The sequence below is a fragment of the Staurois parvus genome, unplaced genomic scaffold (assembly GCF_062004578.1).
Source record: "Staurois parvus isolate SC_StPar_1 unplaced genomic scaffold, SC_StPar_1.0 ptg000090l, whole genome shotgun sequence".
NCBI classification, from domain to species: domain Eukaryota; kingdom Metazoa; phylum Chordata; class Amphibia; order Anura; family Ranidae; genus Staurois; species Staurois parvus.
In genome coordinates, this window is record NW_028317886.1 from 13,789,906 (window position 1) to 13,814,696 (window position 24,791).

The window sequence follows — 24,791 nt, forward strand, 5'->3', positions numbered from 1 at the left end:
AAGAATATGTTATAGCACATGCAGGGGCGGACTGACAACTCATGGGGCCCCTGTGTCCTTGCCCAAACTCAAAAAAGCCTATGAAAAAGGTAACATGGGCATCTCATGGGGCCCCCAACTGACCCCGGGCCCTCGGGCAGTGCCAGAGTTTCCAAATGATCAGTCTGCCCCTGAGCACATGTGATTGTTTATTTGAGTCTAGGGTATTTAAAAGGGAGGTGGTGTGGGGTTGCTGAGCTGATTATTAATGTTACAGTGTTTTATGGGGTGTATACCCCGGCGGTTTCTTAACAATGATTTGTAATAAAATGCATTTTTTTAGATGTTTTGATTTTTTCCTGAGGGTGATGTTAGCACCGGTAAAGCCCCATTTCTTCTTTTTTTTTTTATTTTGTGGGTATACTGTTTTGTTTTGGGGATGTGGTGCTCAGTCTTTTAATCATACCAATTATCCTGTTTCAGGTTATCTTGTTAACACCTACTAAGAGGGAAACAGCCTAATAAATATAGAGATTACTGATGTCTATGGAAATGATGTTTACTGGTGTTATCCCACACCTCCAGCAAAGAAGCATCCTCAGAACATGTCTGACATGATTCATATCCTTATGAGTAAGTATAATGTACAGGTGATCCAAAATGGTATGAAATGGTAACATAGCATCTTGTAAAATACATGTTAAAGGGACCCAATAGTGTTCTACACTGAAGTCACTACAAAAAAAAAAAATCATGTTTCAGTATCTTTGTGTTGCTTTTATTAATTTATTACAGGTACTTATATAGCGCTGACAAGTTACGCAGCGCTTTACATATATGTTGTACATTCACATCAGTCCCTAACCCTCAAGGGATGTACAATCTAAGGTCCCTAACTCACATTCATACATACACATACTAGGGCCAATTTAGACAGTAGCCAATTCACCTACCAGCATGTCTTTGGAGTGTGGGAGGAAACCAACGCAGGCACAGGGAGAACATGCAAACTCCAGGAAGGAAGTGTCACGATCGGTGTTGAAATCAGGCTTTTTGATTTAAGCAAGGTCAATTTATTATTTTTTACAATACAAAAAGGATCGATGCAATCTTTTAAACAAGCATTACATGCATTTTGCATCACTGTTTATTATAAATATACTATATTACATGAGGCATTATATACAAGGTGTGGAATGTTTGTTGTCATTAGCTTGCCATCCACAGAGCGAACGTAATGAAGAGACTGGGGAGGGTGGTGGAAGGCTCCATTCCCAGACACAGTATTAGCACAAGGCCCAAGGCAGCGGAAAGAAACACGCTTCTTTGGTCTCTGATAATCCTCTTGACAGTCTCACAGAACTAGAAAACAAGGCAAATATTTGTTAGAGTCATTATATACACAAGCAGAATTAAAGAAGTAACAACTTCAATCATTTTCCCACAGTCATCAAATCTATTCATAAACAATGGTTCGGACCCTTTGGAATACTATCATGTTTCATATATGAAAATACTTCTTAACAAGGAATAGAAATCTTCATGGCTTTTCTATAGGGCAGACTAAGGACATCATTATTGGCTGACTCCACCGTTGGGTTGCTGGCCCAATACACATGGATAATCAGTTTTTCTCAAGATCTTCCTTCCTATTGCTGCACAACGATGTATCATAGCAAAAAAGGAAACTGGGCTTTCGCACATACTGTAGCTCCTAGAGATTTGGTAACAAGGAGACATCAACTCATCAGCAATATTAAAACCAAAAAATGAAATGTAATATATTGCAGCTTACCAATCATTAGATGTGATCACTGCATTAGTTTTCCTTTGTTTAATCTTTTTCCCCCCTCTGTTTTCACCTGTAATCTGGCCATACCTCCTGTATTAGTGTGCCCCCACTGTAAATGAAGGACCACAGGGAGCACCTTTGGACAGCAGCATTGTCAATCAGGGGGAGGTCAGTGTTAAATGTACCAGCTGATTTAAATACACTGACAAATTGAAGCCAAACTCCAGATAGCTCTCTAAAAGCAGTTACAGCATTTTTTTTTTTCCTTTTGGGAAAACGGTTTTACATGAATACATAAAAACTGACCATAAAAAGCACTCCTGTCAGTGGTAAATGGTTTGTTCCAAGCCTCAAACTGCTACATCTAGAGTAAAGCTTGTTCTGTTGAAAAACAACAGACTTCACTGTCTGGATCACCAGTTGAAAATAAAGGAAAGCCTAATGGAAGCAAAAGAAAAATGAATGAAAACTAATGCAGCTTTCACATCTAAGGACTGGTAAGCTACAATATAAAAAAAAAGTTTGCTTTTGGGTTTAATACTGCTTTAAATTGGTTATAAAAGCAGGACATTTGTTTGCCCTAATACATGCTTTGCATTAAGTTGAAAAATGTCCCTGTATTTGTATCGCCTCCTCACCTCTCTGTATACTTAAGTTCTTTCTGAATTCAGCACTGTGCCAGTCTGCAGTAGCTCTCTCCTCTCTCTGCTCACAGAGGACACATAGGCAGCAGCAGGAGCCGTTGGCTCCTGCTGCTGTCAGTCAAATCCTGTGAACAGAGAGAAGTGCCGGGGTAGAGCCACACTGTGTGTGTGTCTGCAGATGCGCACAGCTAGGCTCAGGAGCAAGCCCGCAGGTGTGCCTCTATAGGAACCAGCTTCCTTATGGGGGCGCACACAAAAAAGGAGGAGCCCAGAATGCCATTGAAGAACCGTAGAAGAGGGATTCAAGGCCACATTTTGCAATACCATTACACAGAGCAGGTAAGTATAACTTGCTTTACCAACACTTTAGAGTATAACTAAAAACTTTTTTCAAGCTTTGGACAGAGTAGAGATCGATTAGAACACCTGTCAGGTTTTTTATTGCTGTCTGTGTCCCCGTTAGGAAGACTGATCCTCTCTGTTTGTCTTGTTTATTGTTATTACTGAAAGTGAAAGAAAATCCCAAGTTTTGTTAAAAAAGGGAAATTCTTCATATGGGGACACTAGTTCTGGTGACCCTGGTGATAACCAGGGGTTTCCAAACTTTGGAGGGATTTCCCCTCACTTTCTATGGGACAGGAAGTGAGTGGAAATTTCCCCAAGGGGGCACAGATGAAAAAAACCTGACAGGTGTTATAACCCTCCCTTACTCTATCCAAAACGGAAAAAAAAGTTGATTAAAGTGATACCAAAGACACCATTTTTTAAAATAAAATGATGTAAAATTTATCTGCTCTGCGCAAATGATATTGCACAGAAAGATCATTTACCATCACTTCTGACAGCTCTTCCGTTCTTTGGTTGCCTCCTGTAGCAAGTTGGTGCTAAGGAGTCAACTGTGTGCGTGCTCATTTGGAGACCTGACCTACACAGCACTAGTAAGCCACGCCCCTCCAGGAATTTAGGTGAGCGGGACTGGAGCTGGCACTGGAGTGATTACATAAAGCCAGGTAAGTGTCTATTGACATAGGAGGTAGGACAGTTAGTGGAGCATTGTTTTATCTCAATGCAGAGAAAGTATTGGGATGAAAAAAGGTTTAGACATTTGTGAATGTTTGTGTGCGATTTGTTTGAGTGTTTTCGGGCTTTTTGAATTCTGGTGTTTTTGTATTAGCCAATAGAGAAAAGTTTCATCTGTGACATCAATTGTTGCCATGTTTTGCCATTCTTCAAAAATGCTCTTGGTCACCTGTCAAAACGTAGATTATCCCCTCTTCAGTCTATCATGAATGCTGCTGCCAGGATCATATGCCTTACCAACCGCTCTGTGTTTGCCACCCCTCTCTGCCAATCCCTCCACTGGCTTCCAATTGCCCAGCAAAATAAATTCAAAATACTAACAACATACAAAACCATCCACAACTCTGCCTCAGCTACATCACCAACCTGGTCTCCAAGTATCACCTAAACTGTCCTTTCCTCTCATGATCTCCTGCTCTCCAGCTCCCTTGGCTCCTCCTCTCATGCTCATCTCCGGGACTTTGCCAGAGCTTCTCTCATCCTCTGGAACTCTCTCCCTCAATCTGTCCAGCTATCCTCTACTCTGGTTGCCTTTAGGCAATCCCTGAAAGCTCATCTCTTCAGGGAAGCCTATCATGCCTCCGAATAGACATTTATCACTTCCATCAGCTCATCCCCCACAGTTATAACCTTTGGTACCGCTTGCCCCACCCTAGTAGGTTGTAAACTCTTGTAAGTAGGGCCTTCTTAATCCTCTTGTTTTGATTGTATTGTAGCTGTATTGTCTCTCTTGTATTACCTATGTATATTGTAAAGCGCTGCACAAACTGTTGACACTATATTAGACCTGTATAATAATAACTCACTAAAGCACATGAAAATGCACAATTTGCATGTTTCCATGTATTTCTATGTGAATGAAAATGCACCAATCTGCCCGAATGGAGCTACAAAAGTAGCTCCAAAACTTTTTTGAGCTTCAGGCATTCTGCTTCAGGTGACTTGGAGTGGAAATGTGAACTGTCTCCATAGAGAAATATTGATTTTTTTTTTCTCCCTAAGCGTTTTGGAGCTTCAAGCTACAAAATGCTCAGGCGTGAATAGGGCCATAGGGGCAGGTGTATATGGGATGTCAAAGGTCCACCTACTGGTGGGTGTGCTCAGCACTTTATGAACTGGAGTCAATGTGACTATGCTACCTGCAACTTTTAGCTGCGTACTTAAAGCTTCTCTTCAGGATGTGCTAAGCATAGCCAGGTGCAGGAGAAACCATCTTGGACTTAACAAAAAATTCAGATTTCAGTTTCTACGGGGAAAATATCCCATCTACAGAGCTGCTATCAACTTGAATCTTGTTCTGTGTTTTTTGCGCTTTCTCTCAAATGATATGAACTATATACACTCTGATCTTTGAAATAGAATTTAATAAGCATTCAGGTCCATCTAAAATGCCCTAGGGGCAACTTTGGAGGTTAAAGACAGTCTAGTAGTTCAACGTGCTTTATCTAGTGTCCACCCACAAGGCCTTTTCCTAAATCAGTTCCTCACACCAAAAGGAAGTTCCACTTTTCTGCCCCCTTCTCTTCAACTTTTGGACACTTTTTTTTTGGTTGGGGGAGGAAGTACCCCCTCCCCCACCCCATCCCTGGCCTGCAGCCTCTTAGTACACATCACAGGTCTCAGGAAGCTGCAGGACCATCGACAGGGCGGAGTGCAGCTCACTCCAGCTGGGACACTGGCTGTGAAGCCGCAGGAGTTAGGCTGGCCATACATTATACAATTTTCATATAATAGGAGGTGAAACCTAACAAAACTTTAAATTGTATCCAAGTAGGCAGGCTCTTGTACTACATAGTTGAAGGTAAATCTAAAGGAAATTGGGCAGAACTTTGTATAGTGTATGGCCAGCCTTACTGCCAGCTTGCCACAGTTAGGTGCATGGCAGTACCGGGGACCCTGAGACCGGCAAAGAGCCAGCCTTGGGTGAGGACAGTGCTGTATCCCTGGACAGGTAAGTCTCCTTTTATTAAAAGTCAACAGCTACAGTATTTGTAGCTGCTGATTTTTCATTTTTTGAGGGGGAAGGACTGAAGAACCTCTTTAACATAAATGCTGAACCCTGCCATGTGCCCTCTACAATGAAGATGTGTATTGCCAATAGTACAAGTCTCATATTTTGACAAACATTGATACAAGTACAAATACATTTACAGATTTGTTTGCCATTTTCACACCCAACTAGCTGTCACTGTGTGCTGTAGAATTCTAAAGGCTTAGGGTAAATTTACTTTTAGATGGCCAATAGGAGGTTTGTCATTGTGCTTAAAGACAAATTAAACCCAGCAATCCTGCATTGTACAGGAGGATGATAAAGGCTTGCCCACATTCCAGAGTGTTAGACAGTGGAGGAGAGTAGCAAGTATACCACCATATTCATCATCCCTTATGCAAACTGAGCAGTTAACCCTTGCAGTGGGGAGGATTTTTCTCCGGAGTTCAGCTTTAAAAATAATACTACAGTGTATTACGTTATCTGCAGAACATCAATACAGTTTCTAAAATTTTAAACATTGACATTTGGCTGTTATGGCAACGTATATATTTTCTTTTGCTCCAGATTTTATAAATGAGCCCCTCTGTTAGAACTCTTAAACATGAAAAAGGTAGATCATAGCTACTTTCATCACTATTCTACTCTTCACTGTAAAATGTTGGCTTCAGTTTCGGAATAAAAGCTAGTGAGTTGGGAAAGTGCCTAATAAAAAGCAATGCTTTATGAGCATAACAGAGTGAGAGAATGAAGAAAGCTTATAATGTGGTGTGTGTATTGAAACCCAATGAGAATAATAATCCAGCTTTACTATTTTGGAAGCAAAGGAAATCCTGCCTCAGGAACTGGTTTTTCTGCCAACTAGAGAGCAGTCTACTCCTTACTTGGCACCTGTGATTTCTACCTAAGAACAGAAAGATGGAGAGACGTGCCATAACACAAGGGAGAGGACAGGAGACAGAAAAATGGAGGGGTGTGCCATAATATAAGGGAGGTGACAGGAGACAGAAAAATGGAGACGTGTCAAGACTAAAGGAGGTGTTTGCAGACAGAAATATGGAGGAAAGTGTCATAACACAAGAGACTAACAGCAGAAAGAAAGATGATGTAATGTCATAACACAAAACAGGCGACAGGAGATGGAAAAATAGAGAGGGAGAGAAGTGCCATACCAGGAGGGTAAAAGGGTCTCTAGTTTTCTGTCTCCTATTATGAGGGGGTCTACGTCAAAAATAAAAATGGAGAGACATGTCATAACACAGGGGTATCAGGAGACAGAAAGATGGAGGGATATCATAATGCAAATGGGTACCAGGAGACAAAAGAAAGAGAGATGTCATAACACAAAGGGGTAACAGGTGACAAAAGAAGGAGAGATGTCACTGCACAAGGGACATGGAGAGACAAAAGATGGAGAGACATATCATTAAAAAGGGGTATCAGGAGACAGAAGATGGAGACATGTCAAAACACATGGGGACATCAGGAGACAAAAGATGGAGAGATGTCATAACACAAGGAGGTATTAGGAGACAAAAGATGGACAGACATGTCATAACACAAGGGGGTACCAGGAGAAAAGATGCAGAGACATGTCATAACACAAGGGGGTATCAAGAGAAAAGATGCAGAGACATGTCATAACACAAGGGGGTATCAAGAGAAAAGAAATGGAGACATGTCATAACACAAAGGGGTAACAGGAGAAAAAAGATGGAGACATTTCGTAACACAAGGGGGTATCAGGAGGCAAAAAATGGAGAAATGTCATAACACAAGAAGGTATCAGGAGAAAAAAGATGGACAGACATGTCATAACACAAGGGGTTATCAGGAGGCAAAAGATGGAGAGATGTCATAACACAAGGGGGTAACAAGAGACAAAAAGTTGGAGAGACATTTCAAAATACAAAGGAGGTGACAGGAGACAGAAAATGGGGAGGCGTGCATGTGCCATAACATAAGGGAGTAACATGAGACAAAAAAAGATGCAGAGACATGTCATAACACAAGGGGGTACCAGGAGAAAAAAGATATAGAGACATGTCTTAACAAAAGGGGGTATCAGGAGACAAAAGATGGAGATATATCATAACACAAGGGGGTATCAGGAGCAAAAAGATGGACAGACATGTCATAGCACAAGGGGTTATCAGGAGACAAAAGATGGAGATATGTCATAACACAAGGGGGTATCAGGAGAAAAAAGATGGAGAGACATGTCATAACACAAGAGGATATCAGGAGACAAAAAAGATGGAGAGATGTCATAACACATGAGGGTATCAGGAGAAAAAATATGGAGAGACATGTCATAACACAAGAGGATATCAGGAGACAAAAATGATGGAGAGATGTCATAACACATGAGGGTATCAGGAGAAAAAATATGGAGAGACATGTCATAACACAAGAGGATATCAGGAGACAAAAAGATGGAGAGATGTCATAACACATGAGGGTATCAGGAGACAATAAGATGGAGAGACATTTCAAAATACAAAGGAGGTGACAGGAGACAGAAAACGGGGAGGTGTGCATGTGCCATAATATAAGGGAGTAACATGAGACAAAAAAAGATGCAGAGACATGTCCTAACACAAGGGTGTACCAGGAGACAAAAGATGGAGACATGTCATAACACAAGGGTGTACCAGGAGACAAAAGATGGAGACATGTCATAACACAAGGGGGTACCAGGAGACAAAAGATGGAGACATGTCATAACACAAGGGGGTACCAGGAGACAAAGGATGGAGACATGTCATAACACAAGGGGGTATCAGGAGAAAAAAGATGGAGATGTCATAACACAAGGGGGTACCAGGAGACAAAAGATGGAGACATGTCATAACACATGAGGGTATCAGGAGACAAAAGATGAAGAGATATGTCATAACACATGAGGGTATCAGGAGACAAAAGATGGAGAGACATGTCATAACACATGAGGGTATCAGGAGACAAAAGATGGAGAGACATGTCATAACACAAGGGGGTACCAGGAGACAAAAGATGGAGACATGTCATAACACAAGGGAGTACCAGGAGACAAAAGATGGAGAGATGTCATAACACATGAGGGTATCAGAAGAAAAAAGATGGAGACATGTCATAACACATGAGGGTATCAGGAGACAAAAGATGAAGAGATATGTCATAACACATGAGGGTATCAGGAGACAAAAGATGGAGAGACATGTCATAACACATGAGGGTATCAGGAGACAAAAGATGGAGAGACATGTCATAACACAAGGGGGTACCAGGAGACAAAAGATGAAGACATGTCATAACACAAGGGAGTACCAGGAGACAAAAGATGGAGAGATGTCATAACACATGAGGGTATCAGGAGACAAAAGATGGAGACATGTCATAACACATGAGGGTATCAGGAAAAAAAAAGATGGAGAGACGTCATAACACAAGGGAGTACCAGGAGACAAAAGATGGAGAGATGTCATAACACATGAGGGTATCAGAAGAAAAAAGATGGAGACATGTCATAACACATGAGGGTATCAGGAGACAAAAGATGAAGAGATATGTCATAACACGAGGGTATCAGGAGACAAAAGATGGAGAGACATGTCATAACACATGAGGGTATCAGGAGACAAAAGATGGAGAGACATGTCATAACACAAGGGGGTACCAGGAGACAAAAGATGGAGACATGTCATAACACAAGGGGGTACCAGGAGACAAAAGATGGAGACATGTCATAACACAAGGGAGAACCAGGAGACAAAAGATGGAGAGATGTCATAACACATGAGGGTATCAGAAGAAAAAAGATGGAGACATGTCATAACACATAAGGGTATCAGGAGACAAAAGATGGAGACATGTCATAACACATGAGGGTATCAGGAGACAAAAGATGGAGAGACATGTGATAACACATGAGGGTATCAGGAGACAAAAGATGGAGAGACATGTCAGAACACATGAGGGTATCAGGAGACAAAAGATGGAGAGACAGGTCATAACACATGAGGGTAAGAGGAGACAAAAGATAAACAGATGTGTCATAACGGAGTATCAGCAGACAGGAATATACAATATTTCAATACTGTTAAATACTGTATTTGCTTTCATTCGGAGATCCTGTGAAAAAATATATATAAATGTGATAATAATCACTTTGAACTATAGTGAAAACATAGAATTGTTGTCTCCCATTGTGAGCAAAACGCTGAGAATTATAGAAGGAATTAATGGTGTGTTATTATTCAGCGTCTTTAGGTACAGTCTGTACCTGGCATAAATGAGAGTTTTGTTCTCATAGCCATTTAACACATTTTACTGCTACTGAGTGAAACAACTTTTTTCAAGCAGAACAGACTATGATTTCATAGCAGGATTTCCTGTATGAATAACTGTTTTTGCTTAGTAAAATATTAAGCTTGTTTTCAAGAAAGTACTACTCAACTCAAGTATCCTTTCCGATTGGTGTACAGAAGACATTCAGGGGACTTCAAAACGTCTCTAATGCCAGTATTTCTGGCAGTAGTTTGCTTAAGAACGTCCTGGGCCTAGTTCAGGCAACTATTTGTGTCAGTGTCGGTAACATTACTGACACCTGTGTGCAAATTCAGGTAGTTCCTACTACCACCACTTAAAGAATCTATTGCTATGGCAGCAAGAAAATTTTACCACCAGTTCTCCGTTTATAATATCTGGCATATAAAAAAGTGGGTCCTGCCTGTGCCGGGAAGCTCTCATATACTGTATATGACAGCTTCCCATACAGGGCTGTACCCCAACTGCATTTAGCTGTCACAGGGAGATTCCCCGGCCGAAAGCTAAATGTAAACAGGGATACAAGTGATGTCTTTACCCTAATATGGTTAATTGAGACAAGTACTGAAATCTTTGATGCCAACAAAAGTCTAAAGGGTGTCTACCATTTAAAGGGTGCCTGTGATGGGCTGCATATGGATGACATCATCATAATTCCATCCTTCCAGCTGAGGATTGTTGGTAGTTGACCGTGAGCTGTTGGTGACAGCTCTATCACAGTTCAGGGGGTGCCGATTGAGCGCACCGCAGTACAAAATAGCTACACATAAATGCAGCAGTTGGGTGTTAACCAATTCAATACCGGGCAATTTTACACCTTCCTGCCTAGGCCAGTTTTCAGGTTTCAGCGCTCTCACACTTTGAATGACAATTGCGCGGTCATACAACATTGTACCCAAACTAAAATTTTAGCATTTTCTTCACACAACTAGAGCTTTCTTTTGGTGGTATTTAATCACCACTGGGGTTTTTATTTTTTGCTAAATTAACAAAAAAAGACCAAAAATTTTGAAAAAAAAAAGTTTTTCTTTGTTTCTGTTATAAAAGTTTGCAAATAAATAATTGTTCTTCATAAATTTAGGCCAAGATGTATTCTGCTACATTTCTTTTGTGAAAATAACCCAAATTAGGATGTATTTTTTAGTTTGTAGGAAAGTTATAGAGTTCACAAACTATGGTATAGATCTGAATATTGATCAATCCTGAAGTACTGACAGCCAATCTAATTTCTTAAGGTCCAAGAATGTCAGAACAGTACAGATATCCCCCAAATGACCCCTTTTTGCAAAGTAGACAGTCCGACGTACTTCATAAGAGGAATGGCGAGTTTTTTGAAGTTGTATTTTTTTTGTCATAGTTTTTTGGAAAATTAAAAAATTAAAAAAAATTTTTTTTTTACATATTGTCACCAGTGCAGTACAGCGTCATCATATAACTGGCATGGCGGTGATCAGGGACACTGACTGGTGACAGTATGGAAAAAAAATATATATATTTTTTTATTTTTTAATTTTTTTTATTTTTATTACATTTTTTTTCTTTTTTTTAAGATTTTTTTTCCATATTTCACTATGACCAAAGTAGTACAATGTTACCATAGTAATCAGTATTTTTTTTTTTTTACACAATTTGCTTATAGCAAAGAATTACTTTGCTATAAGCAAGCATTTACCTGAATGACATCGATTCATTCAGGGTTTTTTTTTTTTGTGCTTAGCTGTGATTTGGCTACAGCTAATCACATGACATGTGCATGTGATTAGCTGTGACCATTCACAGCTAGGCATTAGTATACAATGGATGGCATGAATGAAGCCATCCATTGTATACAACTGTCATGTGACCTGCTGTGATAGGTCACAGCAGGTCACATGGTACCGGCAACGGGACATAACTCAGATCTGTCATCGGCCGTGTCCGAGGTACACAGCCGGTGACAGATCGCTCCGCTGCGCCGCTCTGCAGGAGCGCAATCTGCGCATGTGTGGGAGGATGCCATATGGCGTCCACCCAGAACGCTGATGACATTTGCCGCCCGCCATTCGGCCATAGGGCGGGCGGCAAATGGTTAAGGCCCACCCGCTGTGCTTCTGCATATACACTCACTGGCTACTTTAATAGGTACACCTTGCTAGTGCAAAGAAAATATCCCCCACACCATTACACCACCAGCCTGAACCGTTGATACAAGGCAGGATGGATCCATGCGTTTATGTTGTTTACATCAAATTCTGACCCTACTATCAGAATGTTGTAGCAACCAGTCTGCCCATTTTCCACTGACCTTTGACATAAACAAAGTATTTTCATCCACACAAATGCCGATCACTGGATATTTCCTTTTTTTCTAACCATTCTCTGTAAACACTAGAGATGGTTGTGTGTGAAAATCCCAGTAGATCAGCAGTTTGTGAAATACTCAGACCAGTCTGTCTGGCACCAACAACCATGCCACGTTTAAAGTCACTTAAATCCCCTTTCTTCCCCATTCTGATGTTTGGTTTAAACTTCAGGAAGTCGTCTTCACCGCAACTAGATGCCTAAATGCATTGAGTTGCTGCCATGTGATTGGCTGATTGGCAGTTTGTGTTACCGAGCAATTGAACCGGTACACCCACCAGAGAGTGTATGTGTAATGCTTTCATAAATGGGTTAATATCAACCAGCCATCAACACCATAGGCATTCCATACATGGATTGATTATCAGCAGGTAGGTCCTAAAAGATTAGTTCACCTTTACCTTTAAAAAACTGCCCACACAGGTAAGGTGTGCCTGTAGATAAAACCGAACTGTGCATCTTTGACTAAAGCTGAATTATGCCCTTGCAAGCTGGCAGGACAGGATGATGCCATCTCTGGGAGTTTTTTGGCCAGGCTTGAGGAGGTACACAAATGGCCCTCACCTATAGAAGACATTTTCAACTTTTTTTTATCTACAAGCATCCCTTATCTGCATATGCAATTTTTTACTAAATGTAAATGAACCCTTTAAGGATTTTTTCTAGTTGGTTTTAGCACATGATCGTAAGCTGATCCTACATTAACTTTTACTCATTCACCAGCACCATACTCAATCACCAAGCACTAAGCCTAGGCATGGTCAGTAATAATGTCCAGGGACCACAGTCCAACCAATCAGATAATATTTCACTCAGGGGCGGACTGACAACTGATGGGGCCCCTGGGCAATAGGGGATCATGGGGCCCCTGTGTCCTTGCCCAAACTCAAAAAAGGTGAAAAAGGTGCCAGGGGCATCTCAAGGGGCCCCCTACTGACCCCGGGCCCTTGGGCAGTGCCAGAGTTTCTAAATGGTCAGTCCACCCCTGATTTCACTGATTTGAATGCAGCAAACTGAATCTAATGATCCATTTTGCATATGATCATTGCTCTTTAAACTGCCCCAAAAAACCAGTTCCAAAATAAACTTGTATTTCACATGTGGCTTTTTCAAAGAGCAGTAGATAATTTTTTCCTGTTCACAGAAAAAAAAATCTTTTTTGTGTCTTAACTAGTTACCCATATCACTATTTATTTTAAGGGAGACCAGTAAGAAGGAGCTCATTCCCCAAAAATAGCCACTGTCAGTATCTGCTAATCTATAAATAGATACAGTATACTATATAAAACATTCAAACAATCGTGCTATGTTTGCCAAAAAATGAATCTGCCCATGGTCCGCATAAAAACATGTATGAAGTGTATCTAAAGTCCACCTTTTTTTTTTCCTTTTTAGTTTTAGGGCAGAATGGTGAGGGGTTAGAGCACCCATGAGGATTTTATTATTTTATGCATGGCAGATTCACTCTCTCTGCCTGTAATGGTGAGGGGTTAGAACTCCTGTGAGGCTTTTATTGATGTCTATGTCCATGCATGGCAGATTCACTCTCGATGCCTGTAATGGTGAGGGGTTAGAACTCCTGTGACGCTTTTATTGATGTCTATGCATGGCAGATTTACTCTCTCTGCATGTAATGGTGAGAGGTTAGAACTCCTGTGATGCTTTTATTGGTGTCTATGTCTATGCATGGCAGATTCACTCTCTCTGCCTGTAATGGTGAGGGGTTAGAACTCCTGTAAGGCTTTTATTGGTGTCTATGTCCATGCATGGCAGATTCACTCTCTCTGCCTGTAATGGCGAGGGGTTAGAACTCCTGTGATGCTTTTATTGGTGTCTATGTCTATGCATGGCAGATTCACTCTCTCTGCCTGTAATGGTGAGGGGTTAGAACTCCTGTGAGGCTTTTATTGGTGTCTATGTCTATGCATGGCAGATTCACTCTCTCTGCCTGTAATGGTGAGGGGTTAGAACTCCTGTGAGGCTTTTATTGGTGTCTATGTCCATGCATGGCAGATTCACTCTCTCTGCCTGTAATGGTGAGGGGTTAGAAATCCTGTGAGGCTTCTATTGGTGTCTATGTCTATGCATGGCAGATTCACTTTTTCTGCTTGTAATGACCTAATTTCTTGTTTAGTGTAGAGTAGAGGAAGTAAAGGGAAATCTTCCAGAAGGGGCATAAACAGCCACAAAATAACTCACAGCAGATATATTAATTCCCTATTCTACCTAAATTGAAAAACAGTTTTCTTTTAGATATAGTTTAAGAATTATGAGTAATATCTGAACTTTCCTCTCTCCCCAGAGAGTTAACAGACAATAGCCGAGATGTTAAACAAAATATGATCATGATTGATGAAAGTGTTACTAAACCCACAACAGTAAAATCAATCTGTGTATGCAGTAAAACATGCTTGTTTTACTCACTGTTGAACATAAGGGGTTAATCCTCTGCATTGTGTAAAAATGATGTTTGATCCTGTCTTCTCTGATTCTCCCCTTATTCTACTATCCCCAATCCATCTGATGAGAGAACAGAGCCTTGGTGGCATGCTGCACATGCTCAGTTTGGTGTGTATTGCAAGAGAGTTATTTTTTTCTTTGGGAAAGTACATGTGATCAGCACAGGGCCAATCAATGCTGTCCAGACAGAGGGTCAGGGGTTATGCGGCCTCATAAGACAGTCAGGGGAGAATGAAAACACATCCTACAAGCTTTAAAGTGTTACTAAACCCCAACAGTAAAATCAGTCTGTATAAGCAGTAAAGCATGCTTGTTATACTCACTGTGGACCTAAGGGGTTAATCCTCTGCATTGTGTAAAAAGGACATTTGATTTTGACTTCTCTTCTCCTCCTCTTGCTCAAATATCCATGTCTTATCTCCTTATAAGACAGACTGAACCGTAGCCGTTCTGCACATGCTCAGTTTAGTGTATATTGCTAGAGAAGTTTTTTTTTTTCTTGGGAGAGTGGTTGTGATCAGCACAGGGCCAATCAGCACTGTCCAGACAGAGGTCAGAGGTTCTGCATCCTCCTAAAGCAGAAAGAAAACTCCTTCTACAAGCTTTAACATGTGCTCTGCTGGACACTGATAGACGTCACAAGACTGCTCTAACTACTGATGAGAAAAGGTATTTAGCAGTTTATATTTACTAAAATAATTGTACTTCCATGTTCTACGTACTGTGGGAGACCAGATACAGCGAATGCAGGGTCCTGGGTTTAGTAACACTTTTACCAGTGCTCAGCTGGACACTGGTAGGAATCACAAGACTGCTGTAACTGCTGATGAGAAAAGGTATTTAGCAGTTTATATTTACTAAAATAATTGTATTTCCATGTTCTAAGTACCATGGGAGACCAGATACAGTGAATGCAGGGTCCTGGGTTTAGTAACACTTTAAATGGATATATTTTCCTATTATTTTAGTGATCAGATTCTATGGCATTTCACATTGGTGTCTTTAATAGGCAGATGTACTGTAGCTACTCAGTAGCATCAGAGTTGCTCCTTACTACACTATTGTGAGCTGATTACATTTTCACCCAGGTGGGAATATATTGGCTTTTATCTCCATAGGAGAAGCTGGGGGTCAGTGAATATCAATGAAAGGATTTACCTTGCAAAAGTAATACAGATAGAAGGAATATGTGGAAAAAAGTCTTGCTGTACTCCTGTAGTAGGAATTCACTACAACCATATATATAGTCTTTACATGTTCCTAAAGTGGTATCAAACCCCAAACCAACAATGTATTATATTGCAGCTTACCAATCTTTAGATGTAGTGGCTGCATTAGATTTCTTTTCTTCGGCTTCTATCCCTCTGTTTCCATCTGGTGATCTGGCCATCAACACACCTCCTGTATTAGTGAGACACAACTGTGGATGGTGGAGCACAGGAGGCACAGCAGACAGCCGCACTGTCAGTCTGGGGAGGAGGGGAGTGTTAAATGTATAAGCAAATTTAAATACACTAAACAAAATGAAGCCAAACTCCAGCTAACACTTTATAATCAGTTGCATCCTTTGGGATAAAGGTTTTTTGCATGAAATAAATAAAGGCTGATTATTTTATTCACCCCTGCCAGTGTTAAGTGGTTTGTCTCATCCATGTAAACTGATACATTTTGCTGGAGAGCCTGAGCTTCTGAAAAACAGCAGACTTGCTGGCTGGATCACCAGATGAAAATAAAAGAAAGAAAGCCTAAAAAAAGAAACGAATGCAGCCATCATATCTAAGAATTGGTAAGCTGCAATATAATAAATGTTTGTTTTGGGTTTAGCACTGCTTTAAGGATAGATGCGAAGAAGTGTATGAACAGTATGTATACAGTCATGCATAACACTTCATTAGGCAAATAAGTTCAATATGCATGAAAATAGATATTAAACTGGAAGCTGCCATACCTCTAAATACTATTATTCTAAAGAAGCTGAGTAAAATCTTCTGTGTAGTACATGCATCAGAAAATTATTATTATTATTATACAGTATTTATATAGCGCCAAAGGGTTTGATCAGCGCTGTACAATAGCAAGAGGGACAATGAAAATGATGCATTCAGTTAATAAATATGCTAGAAGAAAAAGACACATACGTTTGTCTAGTATTTCTATATGGCATAAATAATCATAACTAATCAGTTCCTATCTAATGTTTTTGCCAAACGTCAATGCAAGAAGAACATCTTACAAAACAAAAGAGTGATGTGCATTAATGACATTTACCTTATCGGTCTGAAAGCTCACCGGAAAGCCATATCTGCAATAGGTCACAAAGTGCTCGCAGTTATCCCACAGCAGGCTGTATGGCGTGGCCCCCAGCAACTTTTCAGCCCTTTGGGCCACTTCCTCATTACAGAGGGGCTTTGTCTTGAAGCTGCAGTCCATGTGATTAACTATTATGGTTCCACCATAGGCAAAGTCCTGCACAGTGTCCACCCTGATACTGGCCACCTTAGCCAGGACACCCAGGATCAGCCTTTTGTTAGTCACCACTTTGTCAATCAGACACTTGTCCTCTGTCATGGTAGGAAGGATATCTGGCATTAGATGGGCAACCTTGTTATTTCCCAAATAAATCCCAAAATGCACAAACAGAGTCCTGGGAACTTCTAACAAATCTCCCCGCTTAAAATAGGAAATGTCCAGATAATGGTTCTCCCCCTCACTTTCATCTGACATGCTAAAGAGTTTGAAGCTGGCCACCACGGATATCTTATCCAGGAAAAAGATCAACCAATCTGCCAAGGAGTTCTTCATCTTTGTTGTCTGTCTGCTGAGCCTAGAATTAGTGCTGAGTGACGGATGCTGCCTGGTTCTTGGCTTGGAGAATATTTATAAGGTTTGGGTGTTATAGAATGACATCACTGGATACGATTGGCTAGAGGGGATTTGGCAGTGGCTGGAGCGATTTGTTTATGTATCACTGGAATAAAGCCTTCAGACATAAACACAGAGCCCGCAGTAGCAGTTCTCCCCCGAAGCTTTAAATTGCAATGTGTGCATAGAACAGGCACTCCCTATTACAGACCAGAGATTTTCCACAGTACATAACCGGGTGATTCATGAATGAGGCTTCTCAGAGCTCCACAGAACCAAAACCTGGAGGGCCTACCACTTATTTCCACTTGCTTTTTACTTTTCATCTTCTATTCACATACACGCACTGCAGATGAGTAAATTGAAATCCATTTTATATTTGACTTTTTCAAACAATTCTCATGTTGCAGAAGATGCAGCTGACTGTTGGGTATGTTTCACAGTACACAATACAATGTAAAGGAGATTTGAAGCAGATGTAAAGCTTAACTGGATTATTTTTTTCTTTATCCTTTTTTTATGCATCTTGGTGCTGATAACGCAAAATGCAGAGCTAAAATAATGAAAGTGACAAGTGCATACCATAAGGCGCAAATAATTGCGCTAACAAGTGCTACAAAAGTGTCATCAAATGATGACAAAATAATAAGTGAATGGATGATGTATTAGTATTAATGATGAACTGTTCCACATAAAAGTAATATAGCAAATAGCAGATGAAGATATCTTGAAATACATATAGTCCATAAAGTGATGCGTCAAATTCCGTGACTTCAGTGATAAGGGATTGAAGTATGCTTGCACTCACCAGAAGCGCAATGTTAATGCGCATGTAATAATATCCGGGGAAACCTTGGTGGACATCAGGGCTCTGGCGGGGACAGGGGGCTTCACTGGTACATACACAGCACTCAGGAAAAGCACTCCAGACCTCACAAACCAGACCCTCTCAGCACATAGGGACATCTCCTCTTATGCATCTCCACCATAGAAGTTTGTTGCCAAAAGGATAGTGATCCACCTTAAATGGCTCATATACAAGCCACAAAACGAAAATTTTGGATAGTGTAGTATTTTATTAAGTATTGGCAAAATTCCAGGTAAAAGATAAGGTATGGTAGTAAGCTTACAAGAAGTTAAGATGTCTGCCGGCCTTCCATGCGGCCTTGGCGGCGTGACGTCAGTGCGGCAAGGCTCCTCCTTCATGCATCTTGGTGCTGCTGATCTTCAGGCTCTCTCTCTTTTTTTTGCAAACTCTTTATTTAAAGCGGAACTACAATGTATCTAAGCACCACAAACCAAAAAGCTATTTATTTCATTTTAATATTCAAAGCAAATTCACCCATGTATACATGTCTCCATGCTTTATTTTGCCAAGAAATCACTTTGAAAAGCATCCCCTGACTTTTTGGTTGTGTCCAAGCAAATATGATACAAGGAGCATTCAGGTCAAACTAGGACTTTTAATTTTACAGGTATAAAAAGGGATGCTAGTGTGGCAGTACTACATGCATTAGTGACAAGTGTGTCCTATTAATGATAGGCGGCTCACATGTCATGGGCCGGTCCAGAGACCATTAATCAATATGGCAGACAAGAGTGTTAGTGCCTGCATGGAACAGCGTATGGGTGATGAAGTTTCTTGTGAAGGAAGGTGTAAAACCCCCAGATATCTACAGAAGACTTCATGCACAGTATGATGATGAGATGCTCAGCTGCAGTAAGACATTTGAATGGTGTAAACGTTTCAAAGATGGTCATCAAGTCCGTCAGTGATGATCCCAGTCATAGTAGTCCCAGCCCACAGCAGTCATCCCTGTGAATGGCAGACAACAGTGTTAGTGCGTGCATGGATCAGCATGTGGTGATGAAGTTTCTTGGGAATGAAGGCGTAGAACCCCCAGGTATCTACAGAAGACTTCAAGCACAGAAAGGTGATAACACACTCAGCCGCAGTAAGACATTTGAATGATGTAAACATTTCAAAGATGGCCATCAAGTCTGTCAGTGATGATCTGTTCATGGTGGTTCCCAGCCCACAGCAGTCATTCCTGTGAATGGCAAACAACAGTGTTAGTGCGTGCATGGAACAGCATGTGGTGATGAAGTTTCTTGTGGACTAAGGTGTAGAACCCCCAGATATCTACAGAAGACTTCAAGCACAGTACTGTGATGAGATGCTAAGCTTCAGTAAGACATTTGAATGGTGTAAACATTTCAGAGATGGCCATCAAGTCCGTCAGTGATGATCCCAGTCGTAGTGGTTTCCAGCCCACGGCAGTCATTCCTGTGAGCATTCAACGTGTGGAACACCTGATCCTGGATAATCGATGAATAACCTGCCTTGGAATTGCACAAGAGAGGAATCTTTCTGTGGGAATGGTGAACACAATGATGAGGAAGTGAAGTGGGCTACCCTAGGATGGTTCAGGCGTCCTGCAAATCTTTGTATGCATAAGCTTTCCAGGCATTAGTTAAACGCTGGGATAAATGTATAAATGTAGCAGGTAGAGTATGTCGACAAATAAACATAGGTTCCACTTTAACTACTTGCCCTCCAGAGGATTTACCCCCTTCCTGACCAGGCCATTTTTTCTGTTACGGTGCTGCATTACTTTACCTGGCAATTGCGCGGTCATGCAACGCTGTACATAAAATTTACATGAAATTTATGTCCTTTATTTCCCCACAAATAGTGCTTTCTTTTGGTGGTATTTGATCACCTGTGTGTTTTTTATTTTTTGTGCTATAAACAAAAAAGGCTGACAATTTTGAAAAAAACACAATATTTTTGACTTTTTGCTATAAAACATATCCAGTACAAAAATTTTAGAAATTAAATTTCATCATAAATTTAGGCCAAAATGTATTCTGCTAAAAAAAATCCCAATACATGTAAACTAATTGGTTTATGTGAAATTTATAGCATCTACAAATGGTGGTATATATACTGGAATTTTAATTTTAATTTTTTTATACTAGTAATGGCGGCAATCAGCGTATTATAGTGGGACTGCAGCGGGCATTCTGACACTGGGTGGGAACTAACTGACATCCCAATGACACTAATACAGTGATCAGTGCTAATAAAAAGCACTGACCTGTACTAATGACACTGGGCAGAAAGGAGTTAACATCTGGGGCCATCAAAGGGTTAACTGTGTGCCGTTTTACATAATGTGTTTTGTGGGTTTTACTAAGGAAACAGAGAATTACACAGCAGCATGTTCTTGCTGGCAGGAGAGAGACCTGTGTTGTTTACACATAGGTCTCTCCCCTGAAAGTGTTACACAGCGATCGCTGGGTGCCGGCGGGGAATCTCCAGCACCCAGTGATTGACATTCGTAGCCACCAATGGCGGCACGGGTATGGTGGCGTGCGCACACCCCCTACCCGGAGATGCAAATCACGTATATATATATGTGATAATATATATATATGTGATTTTGCTCAGCCCTGCCGCCCTGTAGCCATTACTACAGGGCGGCGGGCAAGCGGTTAAGAAGTACATTATCCAAGAAAACATGCAAAAAAACGAAAGGAAAAATCATACAATCTGCTACACAAAGGTCACCTTTAGGTAACAACACGTCTGAACAAGTATGAAGACTAGGTACACTGCAATAGTAATAAACCGATATCTAGGCAGTGTAATAATTTTGTAGGGGGACAGTCGTAGACTTTATTTAAGCAAACTGTGGTCTCTCCTTGTTCTCGTTTTTTGTTTACAAAACGTTCTACCTCCAGCCTCTTTTACCCACTTCCTGTCTATATGCAAATCATAGCTCTAGATCAGCTTCCTGATGGCTACAAAAATGGATCATGCCTATGCAATGTGTGTCAGCATAGTCACACATGCAGTTGTAGTCATCCTCCATGACAGGATCACCAGGCATCTTTCAAATGAAAGATGCTGATTTTAATAGATTGAAAAATTGAAAAAACCTTTTTGGAATTACATTAAAAAGAAACTTTAATTAAAAAAATGTCCAGGCAGGTTTTTGAATGCAGAAGAGATATACTGTCTACAACTCTTCTGCAGTAAAAGTGCCTTACTTGCCTGTCTGTTTTTTCCAGTGCAGCTAAGTGTACAATTTCAGCATCCGTCGAGATTATTTAGCAATTTTGTGCACCTTTTCCTACCACACTTTTTCCTTCCACTGAACTTTCCATTAAAATGCTTGGATACAGCACTCTGTGAACAGCCAGCTTCTTTAGCAATGACCTTTTGTGACTTACCCTCCTTGTGGAGAGTGTCAATGACTGTCTTCTGGACAACTGTCAAGCAGGAAACCTTGTTGGTGTTTTGAGTTAATTAGCTGATTAGAATGTGACACCTCGAGTCTACAAAATTCAACTTTTTCACAATATTCTAATTTTCTTAGGTACTGAATTTTGGGTTTTCACTAGCTGTAAGGTATAATCATCAACATTAAAAGAAATGCTTGAAATATATCACTCTGTGTGTAATGAATCTATATAATCTATATTCACTTTTTGAATTGAATTACTGAAATAAATTAACTTTTTGATGATATTCTAATTTATTGAGATGCACCTGTATATGGAAGTTATTTAGGACCTGAACACCCATCTCCATTTCCACTGCATAATGCAGGTTAGTAATCAAAAAGGGTAGGGATGCTCAAAGTCATGGTATGCTTTGATATAAGATGCTTATGCTACAAACCCCTTGTATTTTTTTTTTTTATTTGAGTGTTTTGTTAGGAAACACCTGGTTGCCACCATACATGGTTGCTGGTGCTGTTCTCCCCCCTAGATTTTGTGGGGTTGATTTACTAAATTTGGAGAGTGAAAATTTGGTGCAGCTCTGTATGGTAGCCAATCAGCATCTAACTTAAGCTTGTTCAAATATACAGACAAAAACCCCTGGAAGCTGATTGGTTTCTATGCAGAGCTGCATCAGATTTTGGACTCTCCAATTTTAGTAAATCACCCCCTATGTGTGTGTTCAACAGGGATGAGTGAGAATATATGACTAGATTGGCACTCCTAATTGCTCTCTCCTTCCGACATCCACAGCAAGCTGATGCTGACTTCACTTTTTGCAAGGCAGCCAAAATTCCAGAACATAAAATAAAACGCTGTACTTAAATCTTTCTGCTGTTCAGTAAAATTGAACCATATAGGAAAGTGGGACCCCCTCATAATAATCATAACCAGTATGCAGACCCAAGGAAAAAGGCAATCTTTGTGTTGCCTAGGGCAGCACAAAACCTATATACACCACTGATCATGTCACTCTTTGGTCCTAATGATAAACATCTCATTTTTCTGGTAACCAATTTGTATTCTGTTGAGTGAAAGTTGTTACTGAAAACAAAGTAATAACCTAAGACAGCATTTTTAAACCTTTCAACCCCCGAAGACTCCTTTAAATAAATAACAGGTCTTGGGGGACCCCTGCTAAAACCAATTTATGAAGGTCAGTGGGAAAATGCCCCTTTTATTGTTGGTTAGTAAGAAGAATTCCACACTTACAGACAGCTAAAAATATAATTGGTGTCATGAAGCTGGCTCTGCCAAGAGGTGTTCCCTCAAACTATGAAAGCAATATTAAATGGAAGGTCAATCAGCCATAGTTCAAGGAACCACCAACATACACTGGAGGAGCCCTAGGGTTCTACAAATCTCTGATTTAAGAATGGCTGATCTAAGATGGGGAGAAAAATTATAATGGTTACAAGATGAAGAGAAGTTCCACAAAATTTGTTACGCACAGACCAACTGTTGAAACTGGCTTCATCCTTATATCAACATCTCATCCTCAATATTCTTTCTGACCTCTCTGGTCTCTGGGGGAAATGGCAGAGGATCATACCCAAAATGGATGATGAAGACCGATCAGCTATCTGGGACGTACCTTTCAAACAACTGGTCTCTGCTTGAGATAGGCTGATCCAGTTCAACATTCTACATAGAACATACTTCACCCCTCATAGGCTACATGGGGTGAATTCTAGTCTGTCCCCACCTGCTGAAGATGTAACCATCCAGACAGTGACTTCTTTCACAATTTTTTGGACTTGTCCATCTCCCAGGTCTGGACCGGGGTGGTGAATGTAATAAATACAGTCACTCAGATCCGCCTTACCTTAGAACCCAATACCTCTCCCTCTCTTGTATTTTGGAAACACTTAATCAATTCGAATCTCCTTCTCTACTGGGATACATATGAAAATAGGGGCAGAAAGAAAAAGTTTCACAACATATGGGCAAAATGGTTGGAAGAACCATCCACTCCTGCTGACCTAGACCCCTGATATATATTTGATGTGAAAAAGGACGCTGCTCAAACTGCTCATGGAATCTTGTATGAAGACGGCTTCAGCTGTCACTCCAACCACGCCCTCTGACGCATTTTGCCCCACCCACCGAGGCTTGGTCACAGGGGAGTGGCCAGAGCGACGGCTGAGGCCATCTTCATACAAGATTCCATGAGCGGTTAGAGCAGCATCCTTTCTCACATCAAGCATATATCAGGAGTCTACGTCAGCAGGAGTGGATGGCTCTTCTAACCATTTTGCCCAGCAGTGCCATCACGCTACACATATCGGCTTACTACCCTGATATATGCTTGTTGAATATATGTCTGCTACATGCACCTAGGTATCACTAATAAGAGGAGATGCTTTGTCACATAATCCTGGTGCTGTAGACTGGTGTGTGAGCCATCACATTAGGTTATTTTTTGTTAGATATACTGTGAACCCGAAGTTACCAGGGACTTCCCCTGCATGGGTCGTGTCACTGTCACCTGTACTGTTTTCTTTACCTTTTTAAATTAAAAAAAAAAACAAAAAAAAAAAAAAACAAAGATGAGAAGAAAGGACAATAAGTAATGACCACTGATAAACATTTGTAGTATTTTTGATAGATTACAACTAGGCACATGACCATATATACTAGATATAGCTACTGTATATACTTTTGATTGCCAACAGTAAGAAATCATTTGAATTTTGGGCCTGTTTGCTGGACTTTGGAGCTTCTCTATTGAGAAAAATGTGAGTCACCATGGTTCATAACAATATTTATTGTGTACGTAAACCCAATCAATAAAATCCCATATTAAAACATTTAGTTAGTGGTTAGTGGCAATAACCATTAACCATTTTAAACGGAGTTACGCTTTATGATTTATTTTGTTGCCCACCTATGCATCAGATTTGTGACACTTACCTGATTGATGGTGATTAATGAATCTAAGAGGAGGAGATTCGATATGGTCTGTTATTCATCACCATTTGGTGAGTGTTCACTTTGATGGGGTGTCAGCCACCTAAGGCACAGAGGTGTTGGAGTGATTCTTTTT

The 24,791-nt window shown here is 40.6% G+C and overlaps 2 protein-coding genes across 3 annotated transcripts in view; both read right to left on the reverse strand.

Annotated features, from left to right (window-relative positions):
- Window positions 1-1,029: 1,029 nt before the first annotated feature.
- Window positions 1,030-17,592, reverse strand: LRAT (lecithin retinol acyltransferase). Of its 2 annotated transcripts, XR_016311771.1 has the most exons (3): window positions 16,862-17,592; window positions 15,904-16,062; window positions 1,109-1,341 (listed from the first exon to the last, which is right to left on the reverse strand). XR_016311771.1 is itself a non-coding variant. In XM_089670515.1 (2 exons), exons 1-2 carry the CDS (start codon window positions 17,393-17,395, stop codon window positions 1,189-1,191), a joined length of 687 nt encoding a protein of 228 aa, XP_089526641.1. In that variant the 5' UTR covers window positions 17,396-17,570; the 3' UTR covers window positions 1,030-1,188. The 2 variants fall into 2 exon arrangements, 1 of the variants encoding a protein (XP_089526641.1); XM_089670515.1 differs by lacking the exon at window positions 15,904-16,062 and having other exon boundaries at window positions 1,030-1,341; window positions 16,862-17,570.
- A 919-nt stretch (window positions 17,593-18,511) lies between these two features.
- LOC149468266 (uncharacterized) overlaps window positions 18,512-24,791 on the reverse strand; it is a 134,850-nt gene continuing 128,570 nt past the window's right edge. The window contains exon 21 of the mRNA XM_089670427.1: window positions 18,512-19,506. Within this exon, the coding sequence (XP_089526553.1) occupies window positions 19,501-19,506 (6 nt within the window). The 3' untranslated portion in view covers window positions 18,512-19,500. The remainder of the gene's footprint in view (window positions 19,507-24,791) is intronic.

Coding starts and splice junctions, on each gene's coding strand:
- LRAT (XM_089670515.1), bottom strand. CDS start 17,395: ATGAAGAACTCCTTGGCAGATTGGTTGATCTTTTTCCTGGATAAGATA. Junction 1,342..16,861: donor TGAGCTTTCAGACCGATAAG/GTAAATGTCATT, acceptor CTTGTTTTCTAG/TTCTGTGAGACTGTCAAGAG.